Source organism: Phaenicophaeus curvirostris, chromosome 26, assembly GCF_032191515.1.
Source record: "Phaenicophaeus curvirostris isolate KB17595 chromosome 26, BPBGC_Pcur_1.0, whole genome shotgun sequence".
NCBI lineage: Eukaryota > Metazoa > Chordata > Aves > Cuculiformes > Cuculidae > Phaenicophaeus > Phaenicophaeus curvirostris.
This window is the reverse complement of record NC_091417.1, coordinates 6,307,762-6,330,438: the sequence shown is the minus strand read 5'-3', so window position 1 is coordinate 6,330,438 and position 22,677 is coordinate 6,307,762. Positions and strand designations below refer to the sequence as shown.

Below are 22,677 nucleotides of genomic sequence, written 5' to 3'. Positions count from 1 at the left end.
GCACTAAACACACCGGAATCCACACAAGTCGGAATGATGCGCTGACACCAAAACTACATCTGCATGTGTTTTGAGCCCAAACCTGCAATTTTTTAACCTAGTTTAGTAAAACACATGGATCTGGCAAAGCACCGGGCACGAGGGGAGTGTGAAAGACTTCTTCTTTCTAGTAGCTTGTTTTCAAACATAACATCCCTTTGCTTAAGCACACGAGGCAGATGGTGTGAATTACAACCCCCTCCCCAAATAAAACACAAATAGAGAAGTTTTATCTGCCTGAGATCGTGGAACAGGGAAGTTCCCAGCAGACAGAGCGGCGGATGCCAGGACAGCTGCTCGGGGCAGATGGGTCCTTTGACAGCTTGATAATACGGACTCGCTGGTGAAACTAAACCCCGGTAAGGGCAGCCAATGTGGGGCCATCTGTTTGCTGGAGAGCAAAGGCTCCTGGAACAGCAGGTAGCTGATGCTTTGGTTGAGAATTAAACCAACAGCAAGATCGTCAGTATTTAGAGCCCTTACTTTTGCACCCACACACGTCTGACTGGCAGTGGAACGCTGCCCCATCAGGCTGCTCCTGCTCTGTTTCAAGGTGTGGCTTGGGATTTCTGCACTACGGTTTGCACGACTGAGGCTCTTTAGAAGACACTTTCTGCTTGTGCCAGTGAACAGCGGGCAAGGTGATGGCTTGTGTCAAACTTTCATGTTTGCCACGAGCTGTAGTTCAAGACTGAAAATCACAATCGGGTTGGAAAAGTGTGATAATGGGTACAGTGAATATAGCAGAGAGCCTGTAAGAACATCTCTGTACCACAAAACACTCTCACATTCACCTATTTTCACACCTTTGCTGGGGAGAATCCTCAGTACACGGCATCGAAAGGAAGCTTCATCGGGAAGGCCGGTGCGGTGGCTGCAGGACGCAGACACCTCACATCGCTGCCCACAGGGACCACTCAGGTGTGATTTCTTCCATTGTTTTTATATCCTGACCATAAATTTCTCAAGGGCAGGTGGCAGCCTGGCAGAACTTCATAAAAGGGCACAGAAAATGTTAGATGCTCTAAAACATTAGGATAAAAAAATCATAGAATCATAGAATAGTTTGGGTTGGAAGGGAACATAAAGATCATCCAGTTCCAACACGCTGCCATGGGCAGGGACACCTCCCACTCTCAATTCCCTTTTTTTCTTTTTTTTTCCCTTCAACATCTTAAGGAACAAGCTCCTTCGGCAAGGAGGGGACAGGGGCAGTGAGGAGAGCTTTGAAGTTGCTTTTCTAAGTAGAAGAAACATGATGGGTGTGGAAAGGAATTGGAAAGAAGAGAGGATAATGCTCTGCTTACATAAAATCCTTGCCATAAAATCCCAATCTGCATTGCATAGAATTATAAATCATGGAATTGTTTGGGTTGGAAAGGACTTCAAAGCCCATCCAGCTCCAACCCTGCCATGGGCAGGGGCACCTTTCACTAGATCCAGTTGGTCCAAGCCCCATCCAACCTGGCCTTGAGCATCTCCAGGGATGGGGCAGCCACCACTGCTCTGGGCAATCTGGGCCAGGGCCTCCCCACCCTCACAGGGAAACATTTCTCCCTAAGCTCTCATCTCAATCTCTCCTCTTTCCATTGAAAACCATACCCTTTGTCCTGTCCCTGCCCTCCCTGATCAAGAGCTCCTTCCTAGCTTTCTTGGAGCCCTGGAAGCTGCTCTAAGGTCTCCCTGGAGCCTTCTCTTATCCGGGCTGAACAACCCCAACTCTCTCAGTCTGTCCTCATACAGGAGGTGCTCCAGCCCTGGGATCATCTCCGTGGCCTCCCCTGGACTCGTTCCAAGAGCTCCATGTCCTTCCTGTGCTGGAGACTCCAGAACTGAACACAGGGCTCCAGGTGAGGTCTCACGAGATTAGTAATGAGCTTCCTTCTAGTAGGACAAGTGTTCAGAAAAGCTGAGAGGCCTCAACAACTGAAGAAACCTTTCTGAAATACAAAAGGATTAAAAAAGAGAGTGCGCTCCATCGGGGTGCCAGCACTGCTCCTGTTCATGCCCGGGAGTCAATGAAAGGAACAAATCTTTAATCTATTTCAAAGGAAAACTGCAATTTCTTAATCCAAGCTACAACTGTGAGGTCAACAAACCCCCTCAGGCATCATCAGAGATGATTACAAAGCTCATACACTAATCAAAGGTTAATCTGAGCTAAATCCTAGAAATATTTTTAAGTGACTAAGACCAGGTAAGAGAATGAAGCCAATTCTACCAGTTATGTGGGCGTTCTATTTCTTTTTAATAAGGAAACTGGTTTCCCTTTCACCAGGGCTGAGTACCCGGTGTTTAAAGCCTCCCAGGCAACTGTGGGTGAGGGGTTCCCCCAAGTACAGCACAATTTGACTAAAAATGCATTCTGAATAGAAATCCTGTACAAAACCAAAGCTCAAGCACTGAAAGCAATGTCAAGGAAGAGTCTGATCGGCATAAAGTCTGCTCCTTTGTCAGGCCCCAGCCGCCGCTAACAATGGTGTCAGCCACCGGCACGGCTGAGCAGAGCTAAACACGGGGTAGCTGGCAGCGCTGACAAAGGACAAATCGTATTAAACAGCAATTCAGAAGTGGTTTGGTTCCAGTCCGCTTTTCTGAAGCAGCGCTCAACTCCTTTTGATCTTGTCTAGCCTACAAGAAATCACCGGCATCGCTGGCAACTTCCAGTTAAAAAGCACTCATCACCGGCCGAGCTGCGGCGCCGCTGACACCCATTGTCAGTTAATGGATAATTTCATAGCGCTCACAAAGCCGAAGTGACAGATTAATTTGATACCAGCGGCTGGAACAGCCTCCCTTTGTGCAGGGCTGTCTGCCTTCGGAGATGGCTGTTTCCTCGGAGCGAGGCTGGTTTGGGAGCGGCACAGCACCCCGCCTGCTTCCAAATACCCCTCTGGGCTCTTCTTATCCTTCTTTGTCCCCAAAAGCCAAGACCAGGAGTCTCCATCATCTCCCCAAGATGCTTGTTTTTCAACTGGCGTGTACATCTATTGGTCTTGGCGTACATCTACTGGTCTTGGTGTACATCTATTGGTCTCATTGTACATCTATTGGTCTCAATGTACATCTGTCAGTCTCATTGTGCATCTGTCAGTCTCATTGTGCATCTATTGGTCTTGGTGTACATCTATCAGTCTCATTGTGCATCTATCGGTCACAGCAGTCAATCAAGGCTTCTACAAGAGAAAGGTAAACAGCTTTAAAAGAAAGGACCCATTCTAAACTGATTAAAAACTGTTTTGTTATGAAAGAGCAGCTTCATGACCAGTTGAAGTGGTTTCAACCTCTCGCGTGACACCTGGACCTGAGCTGGAAGGTCCAGTTCTTCATTTCAGTGGAAAAAAAAACCATAAAAGAAATTAAATTGATTTTAATCAAACTGGGCTCCCCTACTGAATGATTTGCATTCCAGACCCTGCTCATAACTGAGCTGAGGATTTGCTCCTAAGCAAGAAAAATAAAATCACAGTGAATCTTCTCCATCTTGTTTCATGGACCGCATCAAAATTGTGTACAATGCCTGTCCTCGCGCTTGCACGATGGATGGAAAAGGTGTCCTTATAGAATGTTTCCTTCCATCCTGACAAGCCCCTCAGCACTCACACTGTTAACAGAAAACACTCTCGGAGCTCAGCCCTAAACACCACTGTTTGGATAATGACAAATAACCCTAACTACCACTAACCACCACTAACCACCACTCTTTAGATAAAGGCAAAATTTAAAACCCTTCACTTTGCTATGTTTTTGGGAAGCGTTTGCCATCACACCAACTGTTGTAAAGAGTTAAAAAAACAGAAAAAACCCTATGGGAGTTCTTTTTGTACCAAACTACATTTAATCTCCCCCAACCGCCTGCGACTGTGGCAGGTTCCACCCTGACTCTCGATTTCTGTCATTCAGGGGATTAAGGGCGTTCTGCACTCAGCCAAACCCCAAGCAATTCTACTGAAACCAGTCCTTACGGTTGAAACTTTGACTACGAGGAAAGCAGAGGGAATGCGCTTTTCTCTCCAGAGAGAGGTTTTATGGCGTCCCCTCCCCAGGGCTGGGCACAGCGCAGCCCCCAGCCCAGCCAGGGTTCCTCCTGTGCCCATCCCAGCTCCGCTCGCCGGGGCAGCCACCCTGTCCCTGCCCACACCTCAAACTCTTTGGACCAGCATCCGTTCGTTTATAGCATCATGAGCAGCCCGATGCGGTGGGACGTGGCCCTGCCCATGGCAAGGGGGTTGGAATTAGATGATCTTTAGGGTCCCTTCCAACTTAAACCATTCTATGATTCTATGACTGAGCATAATAAAGCTCTAATCCCAGATCCTTCCCCACCACACTACTGAGGGCAGGCAAAGGAAGGTGCTTTTGGAAGGGGAGGTGCTTCCCCATGCAAATCTTGCTTAGAAGCCTGGGCACGCTGTGTACCTTCACCAACCGTGTTTCCAGTGCAGATTCTTTTGAAAGGCTGGTGGCATAAATTTTCCCCATAGTTTTTTACATATAAGTATATACAAGTATCTACATATATATAAGTATTTTTAAGTATATACATATAGAATGGTTGGGGTTGGAAGGGACCTCAAAGCCCATCCAATTCCAACCCCTGCCATGGGCACAGACACCTCCAGTTGCTCCAAGCTCCATCCAACCTGGCCTTGAACACCTCCAGGGATGGGGCAGCCACAACTTCCCTTGGGAACCTGTTCCAGTGCCTCACCACTCTCATCATGAAGAAATTCCTCCTTATATCTAGTCTAAATCTGCCCCTCTCCAGTTTATACCCATTGCCCCCCGTCCTATCACCACAAGCTTTTGTGAACAGTCCCTCCCCAGCGTTCTTGTAGGTCCCTTTCAGGTACTGGAAGGTCACTATAAGGTCTCCTCGGAGCCTTCTCTTCTCCAGGCTGAACAAGCCCAACTCTCTCAGCCTGTCTTCGTATGGGTGGTGCTCCAGCCCTTGGATCATCCTTGTAGCCTCCTCTGGACCCATTCCAACAGCTCCATCTCCTTCTTATGTTGAGGATGCCAGAACTGGACACAGCACTCCAGGTGAGGTCTCACAAGAGAGGAATAGAGGGGCAGAATCCCCTCCCTCGTCCTGCTGGCCACGCTTCTTTTGATGCAGCCCAGGACACAGCTGCCTTCTGGGCTGCAGGTGCGCATTGTTGGTTCATATTGAGCTTCAAATCAACCAGCACCCCAAGTCCTTCTCCTCTGGGCTGCTCTCAACCACATCATCCCACATTGCGTACCGAAACTGGGGTTTGCCTGGACCCAGGTGTAGGACCTTGCCCTTGATGATCCTTGAACCTCATGATGTTCGCACAGCCCTACTTCTCCAGCCTGTCCAGGTCCCTCTGGATGACATCCCATCCTTCCGATGTGGCAAGTGCACCGCTCAGCTTGGCGTCATCTGCAGACTTGCTGAGGGTGCCTTCAATCTCGCTCTCTATATCATTGATGAAGATGTTAAACAGCACTGGTCCCAGTACAGACCCCTGAGGGACACCACTTGTCAAGGATCTCCATCTGGACTTTGAGCCATTGACCTCTACTGTTTGAATATCACCATCCAACCAGTTTCTTCTCCACCAAACCATCCACCCATTAAATCTGTATCTCTCGGATTTAGAGAGAAGGATGTTGTGGGGGACCGTGTCAAAGGCTTTACCGAAGTCCAGATAGATCACATCCCGTTGGTTTACCCGTGTCCATCGCTGCGGTCACCCCATCACAGAAAGCCACTAGGCTGGTCAGACAGGACTTGCCCCTGGTGAAGCCGTGCTGGCTGCCAGCAATCACCTGCCCACCCTCCATGTGCTCTAGCAGAGCTGCTAGGAGGATCTGCTCCATGATTTTCCCAGGCACAGCGGTGAGGCTCACAGGTCAGTGGCTCCCAGGGTCGTCTTTGCTGTCCTTTTTAAGAATGGGCATAACGTTACCCTTCTTCCAGTCACCAGGGACTTCTCCTGACTGCCATGACTTGTCAGATATCATGGAAAGTGGCTTGGCAACCTCATCAGCCAATTCCCTCAGGACTCTGGGATGCATCTCATCAGGCCCCATAGACTTAGATACATTCAGGTTCCTGAACTGGCATTGCCAGTTCAAGAACCCAGAACTAAAGAATATTAATCCAGTGCACACTCACGATTAAAACTGCCTGACAGGTCTCCAAGCGCAACAGAGAATAAAAAATTATCCTTAGGCAAGTGATTTTCTGCTGGAGTTCTGCATGGATTGCTTCTTACTGTTCTTTTACCTCCCCCTCCCCTTCAGCAACCCTGGAAGGAACCCAGCGACTGCGGCCGGAGACAATACAGGGATTAGGGGAACAGGGAGCATCGCCGAGAGCAGGGCACTGATACGCCTTGATGGGAACTGCACGGCTAAGGACGACACAAAACACCGCGTGGGTCTTAACACAGACAAAAAAAAGATAAATCCTTTAAGGCAGGGGATGCTGCAGAATGCAGCTCAGTGCTTGGAAGCAAACGTGGGTCTCAGACAACTTTGGTGGTGACATCTGAGCTGCCTCAATGATCCACAGTGTTCAGAACATGCTGCTTCCATGCTGCGGAGAGGACAGGACACGGGAGGTGACACACGGACTGAGAGAGCCACCAGAGGATGAGAATAGAAGCAATCAGTGTTTTGGCAACTGGCTGCCAGCAGATCTGTTCTGGTGCTGTATGATGCTGAAGTACATCCAGAAAGAGTCCTCAACACATTGGGCTGATCAGTTGGGCCATCTTCTAGAGGCTTAAGGACCGTGAAGCAATGTGGATGTAGAAAATGGAAAGGATAAGTCGATCCCTGGCAGATAAATCACCTTTTATGTCCATTCCCACTCCTCCAAGAGCTCCTCAGGTCCCTTCCTCCTGAGCACAGGCTCCAACACTTGAAGGACACAGTGCCACATCCGCAGCTTCTGAGAGTTCTCCCCTGCGCTGGGAGCAAGAGGTTTGGCAAACCAATGATGAGAACAATGTGCTCCCCTCATCACTTCAGAGCATCCATTCTTCCTGCCAAGCAGCATAGGAAGAGTCCCATGATCCCAATTGCATCCACTTGCTTCTGAAAGGAACCACCCAACACACTGAGCTGCTAGAGGATTTCTCCAGTTATTTCATGCACTTTGCTTCATCACAGCTCTTCTCCAGGCATGCATGAGGGCTCCGAGACAGCCACAGCAAGGAAAATACCGAGGAGAACTCAAGTTGATGGACACGTCTACCTACTGGCATGAGTTACTGCGATCATCACACTGGCATCTCAGCTGGCTTCCCCATCATCTCTGCTGGGAATCAGCAACTTAAGTTTTATTAAAAAGAATACAATCTAGCTGACAAAATTAGAAGTGTGAGTCAAACACCCCTTAACTCAACTACACTCAGTCCACCGTCTTAACCATCAAAGTCACTACTCTGAAGTTTCATGGCTCATAGAAGCATCATGCTCGTTTTGTGCTTTATTGATACCGATTTTTGATCACAATCTGAAAGCATGGAAAATCCTACAAGGAATGATTTTTCAACAGACGCAGTTTCAGGGAGATCAGCAGGGACAATGGGAAAAGACGTGAATTCAGGCAACACATTCCCAGGTTTGAAGGGTTTGAGCCTAATAAACCAGGAGTGTCCCTACTGCAAGAGTAGTTATTAGAACACTCTTGCATCAGAAGACGAGACCTCTGAATTTTATGCCTCAGCTACTGTTCGCAGAAAAGTTCCCCAAATTCCCAACACACGATGTGTTAGCAGTTAAGTTCCCAGTTCAAAGAGTTTGGAAAAGTAATAAAAACTGAAACAAAGCATCTGACTTTGACTGTCTGGGCATCCTCAGCCCAGATGCCATCAGCAGGCATCTCCTCGGCTTTTCACCAGTACAGACCAGCATGGAATTGTATGGGATTTATTGTATGGGACACAGTGATAGTGTCGTTACCTACAACATCACACAGGACCAAGGGCTGCTGTGCATGGAATGGTCTGGGTTGGAAGGGACCTCAAAGCCCAGCCAGTTCCACCCTTGCCATGGGCAGGGACACCTCCCACTGGATCAGGTTGCTCCAAGCCCCATCCAACCTGGCCTTGAACCCCTCCAGGGATGGGGCAGCCACCACTGCTCCGGGCCACCTGGGCCAGGGCCTCCCCACCCTCACAAGGAAACATTTCTATGTAAGATCTCATCTCAATCTCCCCTCTTTCAGCTTAAGCTCAGCTTTGCCCTTGCTAAAACCTTATGCCAGGGGCACTCAGACCAGTATTGAGACAGCCGGGAATCGCTCTGTATGTTCAGAGAGGCCTTAAGCGAGAACCCTGTAACCTGAGGAAGCTGCTCGCCACGTCCCAGGTGGAGTCAAGCTCTCAAGTCCCATTCCAGGGTCACACAGTGATTGAACTTTCAGGCTCAAGATTTTACTGCCCTATCCACTTTCTTTTCACAGCAACCACCTCCTGACAAGCAGAAGAGAGAAACCTGACACTTGCCATCAGGCACACGGTTACTTTCAGCTAATCCCGTTTAATGAGGAATTCCCAAAGTGCCTCTCAAGCCAGGGGTCAGCTAATCCCATTGAGTGACAGGGATTTTTTACTCTTAGAAGATGGAAAGTGGCTGAAAAGGAGAGTATTGCCTTTTATTTTGATTTACAGATACTGCTTTGAAGAAGGAAACCATGACATCTGGGTATTTGGAAAACTAAACGTGAGCTGTTCCTGTACATTACTGTAAAACCAGGAACTCTTAGATGTGGGAGAAAAAGAGGCTTTCAGAGCAGCTCTCCCATTTAGCCAGCTGGGCTGAGATTTGCCATTTGAAGCAGTAAAAAAGAATGCTAATATTGTTTGAAGTGAAGATTAAACAGCATAGAATGTCTTGAACTGCCATTCTTCTACAGACAGTGATTAGATAAAAACTAATTCTTCTTTAAAGTAAAAAAAATAGAATCACAGAATGTTTTGGGTTGGAAGTGACCTGAAAGCCCATCCAATTCCACCCCCTGCCACATGCAGGGACACCTCCTGCTGGATCCGGTTGCTCCAAGTCTAATCCAACCTGGCCTTGAACCCCTCCAGGGATGGGGCAGCCACCACTGCTCTGGGCAACCTGGGCCAGGGCCTCCCCACCCTCACAGCAAGACATTTCTGCCTAAAATCTCATCTCCATCTCCCCTCTTTTAGCTGAAAACCAGCTCTCCCTGATCAGCTTTCCCTCCCAAGCTTTTCTGGAGCCCCCTTCAGTACTGGCAGCTGCTCTAAGGTCTCCCCAGAACCTTTCCTTCTTCAAGTCTAACTCCTATTGTTAAAATCACTCTAAGAAATCGAAAATCAATAATTTATATCCTGGTATGAAAGACGCAGATATTTCAGCCTGCTGGCCACACAAACGCTTGCTTACACTGACGAGCGCCTGCCTCCCACTAAGCTCCACTGGATGTGGATAAAAAGGCTGAGCACGTCATCATGTCCGAGCAAAAGGAACAGCACACCAGGGCCGTCTGAACACCAAACATCCAGGATGTGGAGTGTAATCAACAGTTTCACAGCTCCTCCCAACATGAGAGACTTGTTAAGGTGCTGAGGAGCATCAGCTCACTGCAGCAGATGTCACCTGTGTTCAAAACATGCCAGACATGAAAGAGCTCCAGCTACTTCACAGGATTCTCAAAATGAAGTGTGTTGCTTTGCAACACCCATCTCTCTGGAGCCTTTGGGAGTACCTGCCTTTGAAATGAAACTATATTTAGGTAAAAGCAAAACCAGAGAAGGTTTTCTGTAGCTTTTCCAGCACTGATTTCCCCAAATAAGTTATGCCAATGCTGAGAATTCATTTCAAATGAATTTGGCACCTCCCTCCAGCAGTGGCAGAAGCACCACACTCTTCTTGGACCCATGAAAAAAGGACCCAGGGATGTCGTATCACCTAAACTCACTGTCAGTGTCCTGCCCCTTGCAGCTCTGTATGAATGTTCACCTAGGAAGCCTCCTTTTTTTGGGTCATGAACGGAGCATGAGATTGTGAGTCGCAAAAGCCAGTGCTGCATGGGACACTGAACAACATCAACCCCCACGAGAATCTGTTCTGGAGGAGTAAGGAAACAATTTTGAAGGTTCGTTTTCATTCTGCACACCATTTCTCTAAAGCATTAACGTTTCTGAGATTGCCTGCAATGCAGCTGCTGCTGTGACGCTTGTCCGGACAGTCTCAAACTCTGTGGTGTAAAGGTGACAACTGCTAGTTCAGCTGCAGAAGCTCAAAGCAAGACAGCCACTAAAGCGTTCATCCCACCAGTAAACCAGCCTTTGTGCACTGATTTACAAGAGAAACAGGAAACAAAGATGACATCTGACAGCTCAAGGAATAAATTTTCTACTGATACTGGGGGCAGAGGGAGCAAACTGGGAAAGGAACGACTGTATCTTAATTTTATGTTAAAAACTTGACTGGAAGAAGCATTTGAGAGACTTTGTGATGCACTCGAAAAGCATCTTCAATGATCTCTGTCCCCAAACACCCACACTCTAATGAAAATACGCAGGAAAGGTGGAACGGGCAAGCAAAGTGTTGCAGCTAAAAATCATGTCCCAAAAGTGCACAGAAATAAACGTTGCTGCAGTATCCCAGTAACACAGTGAAGTTACACAGATCAAGCTCAAGGCTGGCACCGCAACGACTCCAGGGGGAGTTTCTGATGCAGCACACTAGACTGAGCCCTCAACAAACTCCAGCCCCCGCACTGACCTCTTGAAGTGACTTGCCAGGACTCCCACCAGCTCTCCGATCCTGCTGTCGTTTGAAGGCTCTTTGCTGAAGAGACAGACAATGAGATCCTTGTTGTCTTTCGTGTGGAAGACCACGAGCTGGTCCTTTCCATTGGAGACGCTCAATCCTATCAACTGGGAAGAGAAAGCAAGAACGAAGTTATATACATCAATAGATCTTTGCCACTCGCCAGGTTCGTTCCTTCCTCTGCAGGACGCCATGCTCGCCCTCAGCATCCTCCTCTACCAGGGCGCTGAAGGCAGTGGCAGCGTGCAGGTCCTCACGCCTGTGGAAAGTGTCAAGGTGAAATAATAGGGGTTTTTTTTGGAAGTCAATGACCTCAAAGGCGCGAGGAAATGTTGACATCTAGACTGGGTTCGCTCTGAGCAACTCCTGCCAGGAGCAGCACTTTCCATGTTCCCACCATGCCTCTCCGGTGCCACGGGCCTCCCAGCAAAGAGCACACGGGGTGGAACTCTAACAGCCGAAGCTTGCTTTACGAGCTCCACCCTGGCTGACACCAGCACCACAAGCCTGCTTTCTTTTCTTTTCAATGGAAACCAACAGTAATCATGAGTCTGGCCAGCAGCCGCCTCCCCATGCACGTCCGCAGCACTGGGAACACAAGGATAAGCAGACAGCATAAGAACGAAGTTTGTTACTGAAAGCCTAAACATCTTGGTGAATAATATAAGCTGCAAACCCGGCAGTGAGGGCAGGAAGGCTCTGCAGAGGGACCTGGACAGGCTGGGTCCATGGGCTGAGAGTAAATTGTATGAGGTTCAACCAGGCCAGGTCCTGCACCTGGGACACAACAACCTCGCACAACTCTCCAGACTTGGAGAAGAGCGGCTGGAAAGCTGCCTGGTGGAAAAGGCCCTGGGGGTGCTGTGTGACAGTGGCTGAACGTGAGCCAGCAGTGGCCCAGGTGACCAGAAGGCCACCAGCATCCTGGCTTGGATCAGCCGTGGGGTGGCCAGCAGGAGCAGGGCAGGGATCGTCCCCCTGTGCTCAGTGCTGGTGAGGCCAAACCTCGAATCCTGGGTTCAGTTTTGGGCCCCTCAGTGCAAGGAGGACATCGAGGAGCTGGAGAGTGTCCAGAGAAGGGAACGGAGCTGGAGAAGGAGCCCAAGGGTTCTGGGCTGAGGGACCTGGGGCTGTTTAGTCTGGAGGAGGCTGAGGGGAAACATCATTGCTCCCTGCAGCTCCTGGAAAGGAGGCTGTGGTGAGGTGGCTGCTGGGCTCTGCTCCAAAGTGATAAGTGACGTGATAAGAGGACATGGCCTCAAGTCGCGTCAGAGGAGATTCAGGTTGGATATTGGGGAAAATTCTTTTACCGAAAGAGTGGTGTAAAAATAAAAACAGTGAGTAAGGCAAAGGAATGCTGAGTACAGAAAGGATACAGCAGCCCTCCCCTGACCACCAAAGGACTGCACAACTCCTTGGAAGCATCCAGAGATTTGCAAAGAAGCCATGTTGCCCTAAAAGCGCCAGGCACTGAGGTACCGTTGTGTGGACACAGAAGTCATTATTTCCTTCTCAAAGAAAGAAGCCTTCTAGGTACCCAGTGCTCTGTCTGGGGATCTCACCACAAACCGAGCCGGAGCTGGCTTGCTGCTCTCAGAAGCGTGAATCGCACTCAGGAACAGCCTGGAGCCGGGTGTTCGCTTTAGCAGTCACAACGTGACGCCCAGAGAGCCGCTCCGGCTCCGGGTGTCTAACACATCGCAGGGAGCACAAGGCACAGCGCGGCCGACAGACAGTGTGTGGTGTGGGCCCTGCTTGCTCGGTGAAACACTACATGCCTTTAGCATCACTCGTATTTTCTTGCCTTCTTCTCACCACACAACACTCGCTCAACCACTGCAACTTGATAGTTTAAACACTGAGCAGAGCCCTCCTGCCACCAGTTGCGTCCACCCAGCGCAGGTGGAGTTTATTCTCTGCTGCTCAGGCTATTTTGGGGATATGAAATACTTTAAAAAACAGCTCTGCTTCACGCACAGGCACTAACAGCTGCCGGGGTTTATAGTGTCCCTTAAATTAATCTGCATGCTTCAATCACACCCCGGGAGCACAATAGCGCCACAGGGACTAGTGCCATCGAGGTTTTACGTGTGCACCAAGTGTGAAAGATGAGCCAGTTGAAATCTCTGGATTTGAAAAGCCTACTTAAATATTAATTATTCAACAAAACCACGTCAGAAGTCCAAGAGCCCTTTGAAATTTCCCTATTTCACCTCTCCCTGAACAAATAAACACAATGCAAGAGAAATGACTCCAAAGAAGGTGCTTATCTCAGTGTGTACAAACACTAACGCCAGCTCTGCTGCCCGGTTTTCTATTCCCCGCTGGGGAAGGTGGTGGCAAGATCCATTCTGCAGTGCGGCTGCCTTTTAATTCTGTTTTTGCCATTACCTGTTTATTTTCTCTCTAGGTAAGAACAAAAAGGCAATTGGGCATTGGCACTTCTGAGGTACCTGCCACAACGCCGGCACACAAAAAATGCCCCAATGTTTCACCTCAACCCTGCGAAATGGTCAGGGCTGAAACAAAAGCAATTGCTTTGTCATCACTTGCACAGCGTTTCCGATCCCGTCCCCTGGGCAGGACGGAGCAGAAGGCAGAGCTGGGGACACAGGCAGCCCCACAGGATGGGCTACGAGGGTACAGGGAACCCCAGTTAGAAGAGACCGGGGGCCACAGGGGGATTTCTTCAGCCGACAACAGGTTTGCAGTAGTAACAGGCATCAGCTGAGTGTCTCCAGTGAGATTTCCATGGCAACGCCATCCGTAAGGATGTTGCCAGGGTGCTCGGAGCTGCTGCCAGCCTGCAGCAGGCGCCTGTCGGCCAGGTTTGCCTTTGCCGAGCAGCAGGGCACCATCCTCCTCCCAGAAGGACATGTACACTGACACGCATCGACACTGCTGGAATTTGGAGGGCTACAAAGCTGATCTGAGGGTTGGAGCACCTCCCGTATAAGGACAGACTGAGAGTTGGGCTTGTTCAGCCTGGAGGAGAGAAGGCTCCAGGGAGACCTTAGAGCAGCTTCCAGCACTGAAAGGGGCTCCAGGAAGGCTGGGGAGGGTTTTTTTCACAAGGGCCTGGAGTGATAGGACAAGGGGAATGGCTGTAAATTGGAAGGGGGAAGATTTAGACTGGACACTAGGAAGAAATTCTTCACGCTGAGGGTGGGGAGGCCCTGGCCCAGGTTGCCCAGAGCAGTGGTGGCTGCCCCATCCCTGGAGGGGTTCAAGACCAGGCTGGATGCGGCCTGGAGCAACCGGATCCAGTGGGAGGTGTCCCTGCCCATGGCAGGGGGCTGGAAACAGATGTCCAAGCTCCTCTGATAAACCCATCAAGCACACAGGTAAAGCAGACTTTTTTCTAACACTGTGTTAAATATGGATTTACCTGTGATTATTGATGTGGTGAGTGAATTGCAGTGACATAATTATTTCGTTTGAGGTAACAGCTCAGAAAATCAATATTGAGAAATTACGATGAACAAAATTAATCAAAGAACCACCACAGAATCATGGAATGGTTTGGGTCAGAAAGGACCTCAAAGCCCATCCAGTTCCACCCCCCTGTTATTGGATGGGGCAGCCACCACTGCTCTGGGCAACCTGGGCCAGGGTCTCCCCAACCTCACAGGAAAACATTTCTTCCCAAGATCACCTGGACCCTGCACAACCCCCACCCATGTAGGAAAACCACTCCGCCTGGAGGCTCCGTGTGCTTGAACAAGTTGGTTTGCACAAGCAGGAGTCAGCATTCAGTAGCACAATCTGCTGACAGGTTCATTCTGCATAATTACAAGATAACGTCAGTCGAACTGAACATCAGCGGAGGAAAACGACCCTAGCAGTGAGGTCTTTCCAAATCAAGAGACAATGCCACGCAGACAAGTGTCAATATGAGGGCAAACAAACAGGGCAGACGAGCACGGTGCTGTGGTGTGTGGCTGCGGCTCAGCTTTGGTGGATGACCAGCAGGGAGCTTGGAAAAGGACCCTCAAAACCAACATTCTGGATGCCATTGGAGCTAATCATTCACTCCACATCTGCAGATTAGACTTTGCTGTTCCCTGAATCCCATCTCTGCTCTTCCAGCAATTCAGGGCTGCCAGACTTCTTATTTCTTCACACACAAACCTTCCAACAAATTTGCGTAGGACATTTCCAAGCAACCCAGACCGGTTCTGTGGGTTGAAGATAACCATAGCGCTACCTCAGGCTCAGAAAAACAAGCACGCAGTGATGCTGAAGGGCTAAGATGAGGTTGTTCCCCATCCTCCTTCCTACAGCAATAATCGGTTTCTTTGTCACTGGCAGATCAACTCCATCACCCCGAAGGGCAGGCACCTCCCTATCATCCTGAATTTTGCTTTGATAAGATTTACATTAAACAGGAACAGATATAAAAAAAATCAAGCAAGACACAAAGGATCAAACCAACCCCCAGAGAGCAAAAATTGTGTCAAGAGCTGCTATGAAACACAAACCCCCTTACGGGGCTGAGATCTTCCAGTGCATAGTAAATAAAAAACAAAATAGAAGAATGAACAGGAGAGGCAGCGATGAGCAGTTTGGGGTTTAGCTTTTATTTCATGCACTGAAATTAAGAGCTAAGAAGATACACCAGTGCCGTAGATAATTGCACTATCATGGAATCATGGGACGGTTTGGGTTGGAAGGGACCTCAAAGCCCATCCAGTTCCAACACCTCCCACTAGAACTGTCTTAAAGACATTAAATGTATTAAAAATTGTAAACTATGATGTTTTTCCATTTTATGGATATGGAAATGGAGCTAAACAGTAGATGCACCACACATTAGCAAGAGAGCCCGCGATGAGATTCCCCAGTCCTCATACTCACGTTATAGAGGGGGATGGTCTTCATCACTTTGTATTGCTTCATCGGGTCCATCTTGTAAAGGTGCCGGTCGGTAATGAAGATCGCTCTGTCCTCCACCTTGTTAAAGCGATTGACCTGTGGAGAAGCAAACTTTCAGTCCCCCTTAGTCACTGCAAGAACATGCAGAATAAAACACTGTAGTAACAAATATGCAAAACTGTCAGAGATGGAACAGGCTCCCTCCACAGATCTGGAGAGAGAGTAAAGAGAAGGTGGGTCTCAGAATGCTGTTCAACAGCAAGAGAAACGCACAGCCCTGGAGAAGCAACACCAAGCCCGGGCAGACAGCTGTTCTTCCTACATTATAGAGGTGCCTTTGTCATCCCAAAAGCCTGATGTGGAATTCCTGCCCACAGCGCGTCACCAGCATCTGTGACAGCCTTAACCCAAAGCATCTGAAAGCCGATGCCCATCCTATATTGGAGCAGATCCTAGGTCCCTCTTTTAAAACATCTGTGCCTCGCCCATGAAGTGCAAAATGTGGACAACGTCTCTTCCACAGACCATTAGTGGATGTGTTAGCTGAGAGCGGGCACATTCCACTGGTTCTGTTAAGGTTGTGCCTCTCTGCAGGAAGGAAGAGAAGAGTGAAGGGGCCAGAGGGCGCGTGGGAGAGCTGAGCCTGTACACAGGGACCGAGGCAACCAGAGGCAGGAGGAGGGCACAGCTACTAAGGACATGGATCCAAGAGCGAGTCCAGAGGAAGCCACAAAGATGATCTGGGGGCCTGAGACCATGATCGACCAGAACATACTTCTAATGTACTTATGGGCTTTGTGTGGATCAGCCCTGAGACATGGTGTTTTTTCCCAGCAAACATCAATTAGACATAACAGATCTGATACGGTAAAAATTAACTGTGGGAAGACAGCAACACGTGAACCCCCTTCCCTGTTCTGTTGTAGTTCACACATCCTGTTTCCATGCAATAAGAGTGATGGAAGAACAGATGAGTCAGGCAGAAGCTAAGGATGCAGAGTAACAGAGCCCAGCAGCAAGTCACGTACAGGGGTCACACAATTCTAGAATTTTCCTTAATTCTAGGCATTCTGAAATCCTGAATTCATGTTTATTTTTGTCCACCAAACACCCCACCCACAGCAGCATCCTTCCAGTGCCTGACAAATCCAATCACCAACCCTGCTCGCAAAGACCATGTGAGCACCTCTGGAAAATGACTGTAAAGCCACAGAACTGTTTATTAACGTGTGCTCCTTCAAAGGGAACAAGACGCTAAACGTTCTACCTCGACAGTAACATCTGATCTGGGGAAAATCCAAGACGACCGACGATAATCAATCACCATTCCACACCTTATGGTTTTGTGTGATTGGTTACAAAAACAGAAGTGGGAGGATCACATCATGGCAGGAAACAAAATTCTAATCCCCCCAGAGAAAAGTTTTATATCTGGGACCGTGTTTTTATTCTTCTCCTTTCTAAACACGGGTCATTTCCATTCCCTCATGTCACCACAACTCATCACAAATATTCTCCGAGGCTGTTGGTAACGTAGGGCTCGAGTCAGTGGGGATTTCACAGAGGAACCATGTGTTCATCAACATTGCAGTTATTACAACTTCTCCAGGAATTGCTACCCTAAATTTGATGTCACACAGAGTTTCAGGTGCCCCAAGAGACCAGGCACTAAAGAGGCATGAGATCACAGAATCACTGACTTCATTTACCTATCAACCACTAAACAATATCCGTAATTACCTCATCTACCTGTCTTCTAAATATCTCTAAGGATGGTGACTCAAACCCCTCCCTGGGCAGCTTCTGCCAGGGCCTGATGACCCTTTTGGTGAAAATTTTTTTCCTAATGTTCAATCTCAACCTTTCCTGACGCAGCTTGAGGCTATTCCCCCTTGTTCCCTGTCACCTGGGAGAAGAGATCAACACCCACGTCCCTACAACCTCCTTTCAGGTAGTTGGAGAGAGCAATGAGGTCTCCCCTCAGCCTCCTCTTCTCCAGGCTAAACACCCCCAGCTCCCTCAGCCGCTCCTTGTTCTCCAGCCCCTTCACCAGCTTCGTTGCCCTTCTCTGGACAGACCAAGTTTTGTTAAAATAAGTAAGGAGTAGGACAGAGGAGAAAGTATTTCTCACTACGGCAAACCCGGAGTCACCGGTGTATCGCAGTCACAGCGATGTTTATTCATCAGTTGAGAAGGGCAGACAAGGGCGAGACATGACGAAGCGGATGAACACAAACAGGATTTTCCTGGGTGAAATCAGAACTGAAATATTCCCAGTCAACAGGCAGAGAGCGGCGAAGTTCAGAGCAGATAAAGGCAGAAAATGCAAATTGGAAAGCTATATGACAGCTTTAAATGAAGAGCACCAACTCAGAACAAGTAACTGAAGATGATTTTCGACAGCTCGGGATCGATCTTGGCACAAACAGGCAAAGCAGCTGAAAACAGGCAAGGCGTTAGCAGGCGGTGAAGACGTGCACGGGGAATGACGTCCTGGGGCTGAGGTCCCTCTCGGAATAGTGTGAGAGGCACCAGGATGCTGAACATGAAGGAGACTCTGCTGGTTCACAGGAGGTAAATGAAACGATTGAGGGCCTGGAAAATCTCATAGGAAGAGGTGCTGAATAACTGGCTTTATTTTAGAAAGCAGCTGAGTGGGAGAGGGGAAAAAATAAAGGCTATGAAACACTAAATAGCCCAGAGAAAGTAGGTTAGGGATGGCTGGTGCTACATGCTCTGTGCTTGAGCAGAGCAGCACAGGCTCCTCAAACCATCATCTGGCTGCGCAGCTCACAACGCGCTCCACGGCTCAGGAGTTTGAGCAGAGGCGTCTCCAGGCTGCAGCCTCAGCACTGGTGCCGTGCAGGCACAGCTCCAAAACCCCTCTTGTGGATTTAATGTTCTTTTAAAGGGTCTGACACCGCTATCATGGTCCTGCTTGTTGCTCCCATCATAGTGTTGTTGGTGCCAACCCCAGCCTGGTGCCCCCAGTGACAAACGGAGCAGACCTCACTGAGCTGTGCTACCAGATCCATCTCACTGCAGAAGTTTCCATGGCTGCTGATCAGAGTGTGGGAATGGTTTTTGCAAGACAATCCAATATCATAGTAGTTCTACAAGTGTGTTTTAAATTCATAGTATCATAGAACGGTTTGGGCTGAAACAAACCTCAAAGCCCATCCAGTTCCGCCCCCTGCCATGGGCAGGGACACCTCCCACTGGATCAGGGGCTCCAAGCCCCATCCAACCTGGTCTTCAACACCTCCAGGGATGGGGCAGCCACCCCTGCTCTGGGCAGCGTGGGCCAGGGCCTCCCCACCCTCACAGCAAAACATTTCTTCCTAAGATTCCATCTCAGTCTCCCCTCTTTCAGCTGAAAATTGTTCTCCTCATCCTGTCCCTGCACTCCCTGATCAAGAGCCCCTCCCCAGCTTTCCTGAATCCCCTTCCAGTACTGGGAGGTTGCTATAATTCCACTGTTTTCTTGTGGTTACCCACTGTTTTTAGTGCTTACATTGAACAACCAATCCAGCTGAACAGCTAGAGATGCTCTGAAAGGGAAGTCCAGCAGTTCATCCTGCATCAGAAGCAAATTCTCACTGCCCTTGAGCTTGTCCTTTCCATCTCTTTCAAAGTTTGCTCCAGGTGTCTCACACACCTACAGACTACTTATGTCAATCATACATGCCGTGGATTTAGAAGTAAACTGTCACACTGGGAAGCACGCACCGAAAAGATTCGGACCAATGCCAGCACCACTGCAAATGCCACCGTTCCTTTGGTTTTGTAGGAGGAGAGACAGCCCTTCTGTTCTCTGCTCATCATCTCTGTCATCTGCTCATCCCCTTCGGAGAAGAGCCCTGCCTAGCATTGTGTTCTCAGCACCTTCTGGGCATTTTGTATTTATATCTTTGTTGATCCAAATTTGAACGAGTCTCAATTTAGCTTCCTGACTGGTTGATGGAGAAAATCAAAGCCTAACCCATACCAGAAAAACCTCCAAGCGAGGTTCCAGGAGCCTGTAGGCACCATAGGCTCCAGACTCGGGAAGCGATGGGCCTCTCCAGGGAGCTTGGTGCCACAAATGACAAGAAAGAAAGTGAGAAGAAAAGCCTTTTCCTAAAAAAATTAAGAGAATTGTTGTTTCCAAGGTGATGCAACAAATCCTGGTGGTGTGCATGAAATATGCATTTGGCTTCCTGAGGCAAAAAACTTCCTTTGAAAAAAGAAGAGATGCTCAGAAATGATGGATTTTTCCACCGTCAGAAATGACCTGCTTCTACCTCTACCTACTGCAAGGAAGCGAGCAGACGCACCTCCCGTCAGTGAGACTTCAGAGTGTTTTCACAAACTGTCTATAAAAAGAGCTAGAACAGCTTTGGTCCAAACAGATTCACCCTTATTATTCATCCCAAGCTGTTGAAATGAAGACCCCACACACTCAAGCTAAAGAAAACTTTCCCAGCAGTTATCGGCACTTCGAGAGCAGCTCCCTGGCTGGTGAGAACTGGTGTTGCTTCTTCAACTTTCCTAGAACAGTGTCAATCACCAGCTAAAATAATCCATCTCAAGGAATTTAATGGTTAGCAAATATCACACAGGCCATGAGGTGTGTTCTGTATATAAAAATTTTTAAATACATCAGCTCCAGGCTCACCTCGCGTCTGTTCTGGTTTCCCTGTATTTATGCTTTCAATTCTCATCTCTCCAAGGAAAGAACTGTGTTAGACTGAAATTATCCAAATTAAAGAGCAGACAACTCACATTGTGGCTGATGGTAACGGAATCATAGAATCGTTAGGTTGGAAAAGAGGTTTGAGATCATTGAGTCCAACCGTATCTGTCCACTACTGAACCACCCCTGAGCACCTCATCTACCTCTTTTAAACTCCAGGGATGGAGACTCATTCCTGCCCTGGGCAGCCTCTGTCAGGGTTTCACCACCCCTTCAGTAAAGAAATTTTTCCCAATATCCAATCTGAACTTGCCCTGGTACAACTCGAGGCCACCTCCTCTCATCCTGTCCCTTGTTACTTGGGAGAAGAGCCCAGCACCAACAAGGCTCCAGCCTCTTTTCCAGGAGCTGCAGAGAGCGATGAGATCTCCCCTCAGCCTCCTCTTCTCCAGGCTAAACAGCCCCAGGGCCCTCAGCCGCTCCCAGAACCCCTGTTCTCCAGACCCTTCTCCAGCTCTGTTCCCTTCTCCAGATGCGCTCCAGCTCCTCAATGTCCTTCTTGCAGTGAGGGGCCCAAAACTGAATCCAGGGTTTGAGTATTTGAGCCAGAATGACCTCACACATGTAGGGACGATTCGTCACCTTACAGAAACAAAACGTTCACCTCAACCCACCACAGTGCCCTCTCTTTACCCATGACAGGCTGAAACACTAGGATGAGACCAATGGGACGAGGTTTAACAAGGCCAAATGCCGGGTCCTGCACTTGGGGCACAACAACCCTGGGCAGCTCCAGACTAGAAGTCTGGCTGGAAACTGCCTGGAGGAGAAGGACCTGGGGGTGTTGGTTGACAGTGACTGAACATGAGCCAGCAGTGGCCCAGGTGGCCAAGAAGGCCAATGGCATCTTGGCTTGGATCAGAAACGGAGTGACCAGCAGGGCCAGGGAGGTTCTTCTCCCTCTGGACTTGGCCCTGGTGAGACCGCTCCTCAAATCCTGTGTTCAGTTCTGGGCCCCTCACCACAAGAAGGATGTTGAGGCTCTGGAGCGAGTCCAGAGAAGAGCAAGGAAGCTGGTGAGGGGGCTGGAGAACAAGAGGAGCGGCTGAGAGAGCTGGGGGTGTTTAGCCTGGAGAAGAGGAGGCTGAGGGGAGACCTTACTGCTCTCTCCAACTACCTGAAAGGAGGTTGTGGAGAGGAGGGAGCTGGGCTCTTCTCCCAAGTGACAGGGGACAGGACGAGAGGGAATGGCCTCAAGCTCCACCAGGGGAGGTTCAGGCTGGACATCAGAAAAAAATTTTCACAGAAAGGGTCACTGGGCACTGGCAGAGGCTGCGCAGGGAGGGGATTGAGTCACCTTCCCTGGAGGTGTTTAAAAGACGGGTGGATGAGGTGCTGAGGGGCATGGTTCAGTGGTTGATAGGAATGGTTGGACTTGATGATCCAGTGGGTCTTTTCCAATCAAGTGATTCTGTGATTCTGTGACACCTTCCTGCCGGCCTAAGGGACCAGCTGTAACAGCACATTTTTTGCTCAAGAATCCTCAGATAAGCTGAGTCATGAAAATACACCATGAGTGAACTTGAGTGACCTTACTCTGTGGGCTGATGCGCTCTTCAAGAGCATTTCTCTAAGGGCAGCAATGAAATCATCTTATAATTAATTACATCTTAATTTCTGTAACTCTTCAGTCCCCTGCTAACCTCATGCCAGGGGCATTCAGACTGGTATCGAGATGGCCGGGAATCACTCTGTACATTCAGAGAGGCCTTCAGCGTCCAGCCTGGCCTTGAACATCTCCAGAGAGGAAGAATGTTACAGCTCGTATTTTTGAGAAGAGAAACATCTTTGTTTGAAAAGACAGCGTAGGATATAAATTGTTATATGTGAAGAGTAAAAGAAGGTTAATGCTGTTTTCAGGGTAAAAAACGTGCTCTTGTAGTCAAAGCACGGAGCTGCTTAAGCAGCACTTTGGTCTGCAAATCTGATGTTCGAATTCAAGGCATTGCAGGTTACCTAAAGAAGTGCATTTGTTGGGAAGTGAAAACGGTAAATCCTGAAATGTCAGATCTTTGCCTCGTTAGCTTGCAAAGTTCAAGATGGCTGGTCTTCTCTCCTTTGTTCACTTCAGGCTTGCCCAGACACTTCTTGTCCACATAAGTAGGAAGATAAATGGTTCTCTCCAACAAATATTACATCCAAGCACGGGGTCATTTGCTTTTGAGTTTAAGCATGGAGACTAGTGAAATTGCCAGGCTTATACACCATCTTCAGAGACCCTGCAAAGCTGCTGCCTTGTC

At 48.8% G+C, this 22,677-nt stretch overlaps 1 protein-coding gene across 1 annotated transcript in view; it reads right to left on the bottom strand.

The window, feature by feature from the left end:
- MYO1D (myosin ID) overlaps positions 1-22,677 on the bottom strand; it is a 184,163-nt gene that overhangs the window by 57,462 nt on the left and 104,024 nt on the right. The window contains exons 20-21 of the mRNA XM_069877121.1: positions 15,685-15,798; positions 10,780-10,934 (exon numbers count right to left, since the gene is read on the bottom strand). Coding sequence (XP_069733222.1) covers positions 10,780-10,934; positions 15,685-15,798 — 269 coding nt within the window. The remainder of the gene's footprint in view (positions 1-10,779; positions 10,935-15,684; positions 15,799-22,677) is intronic.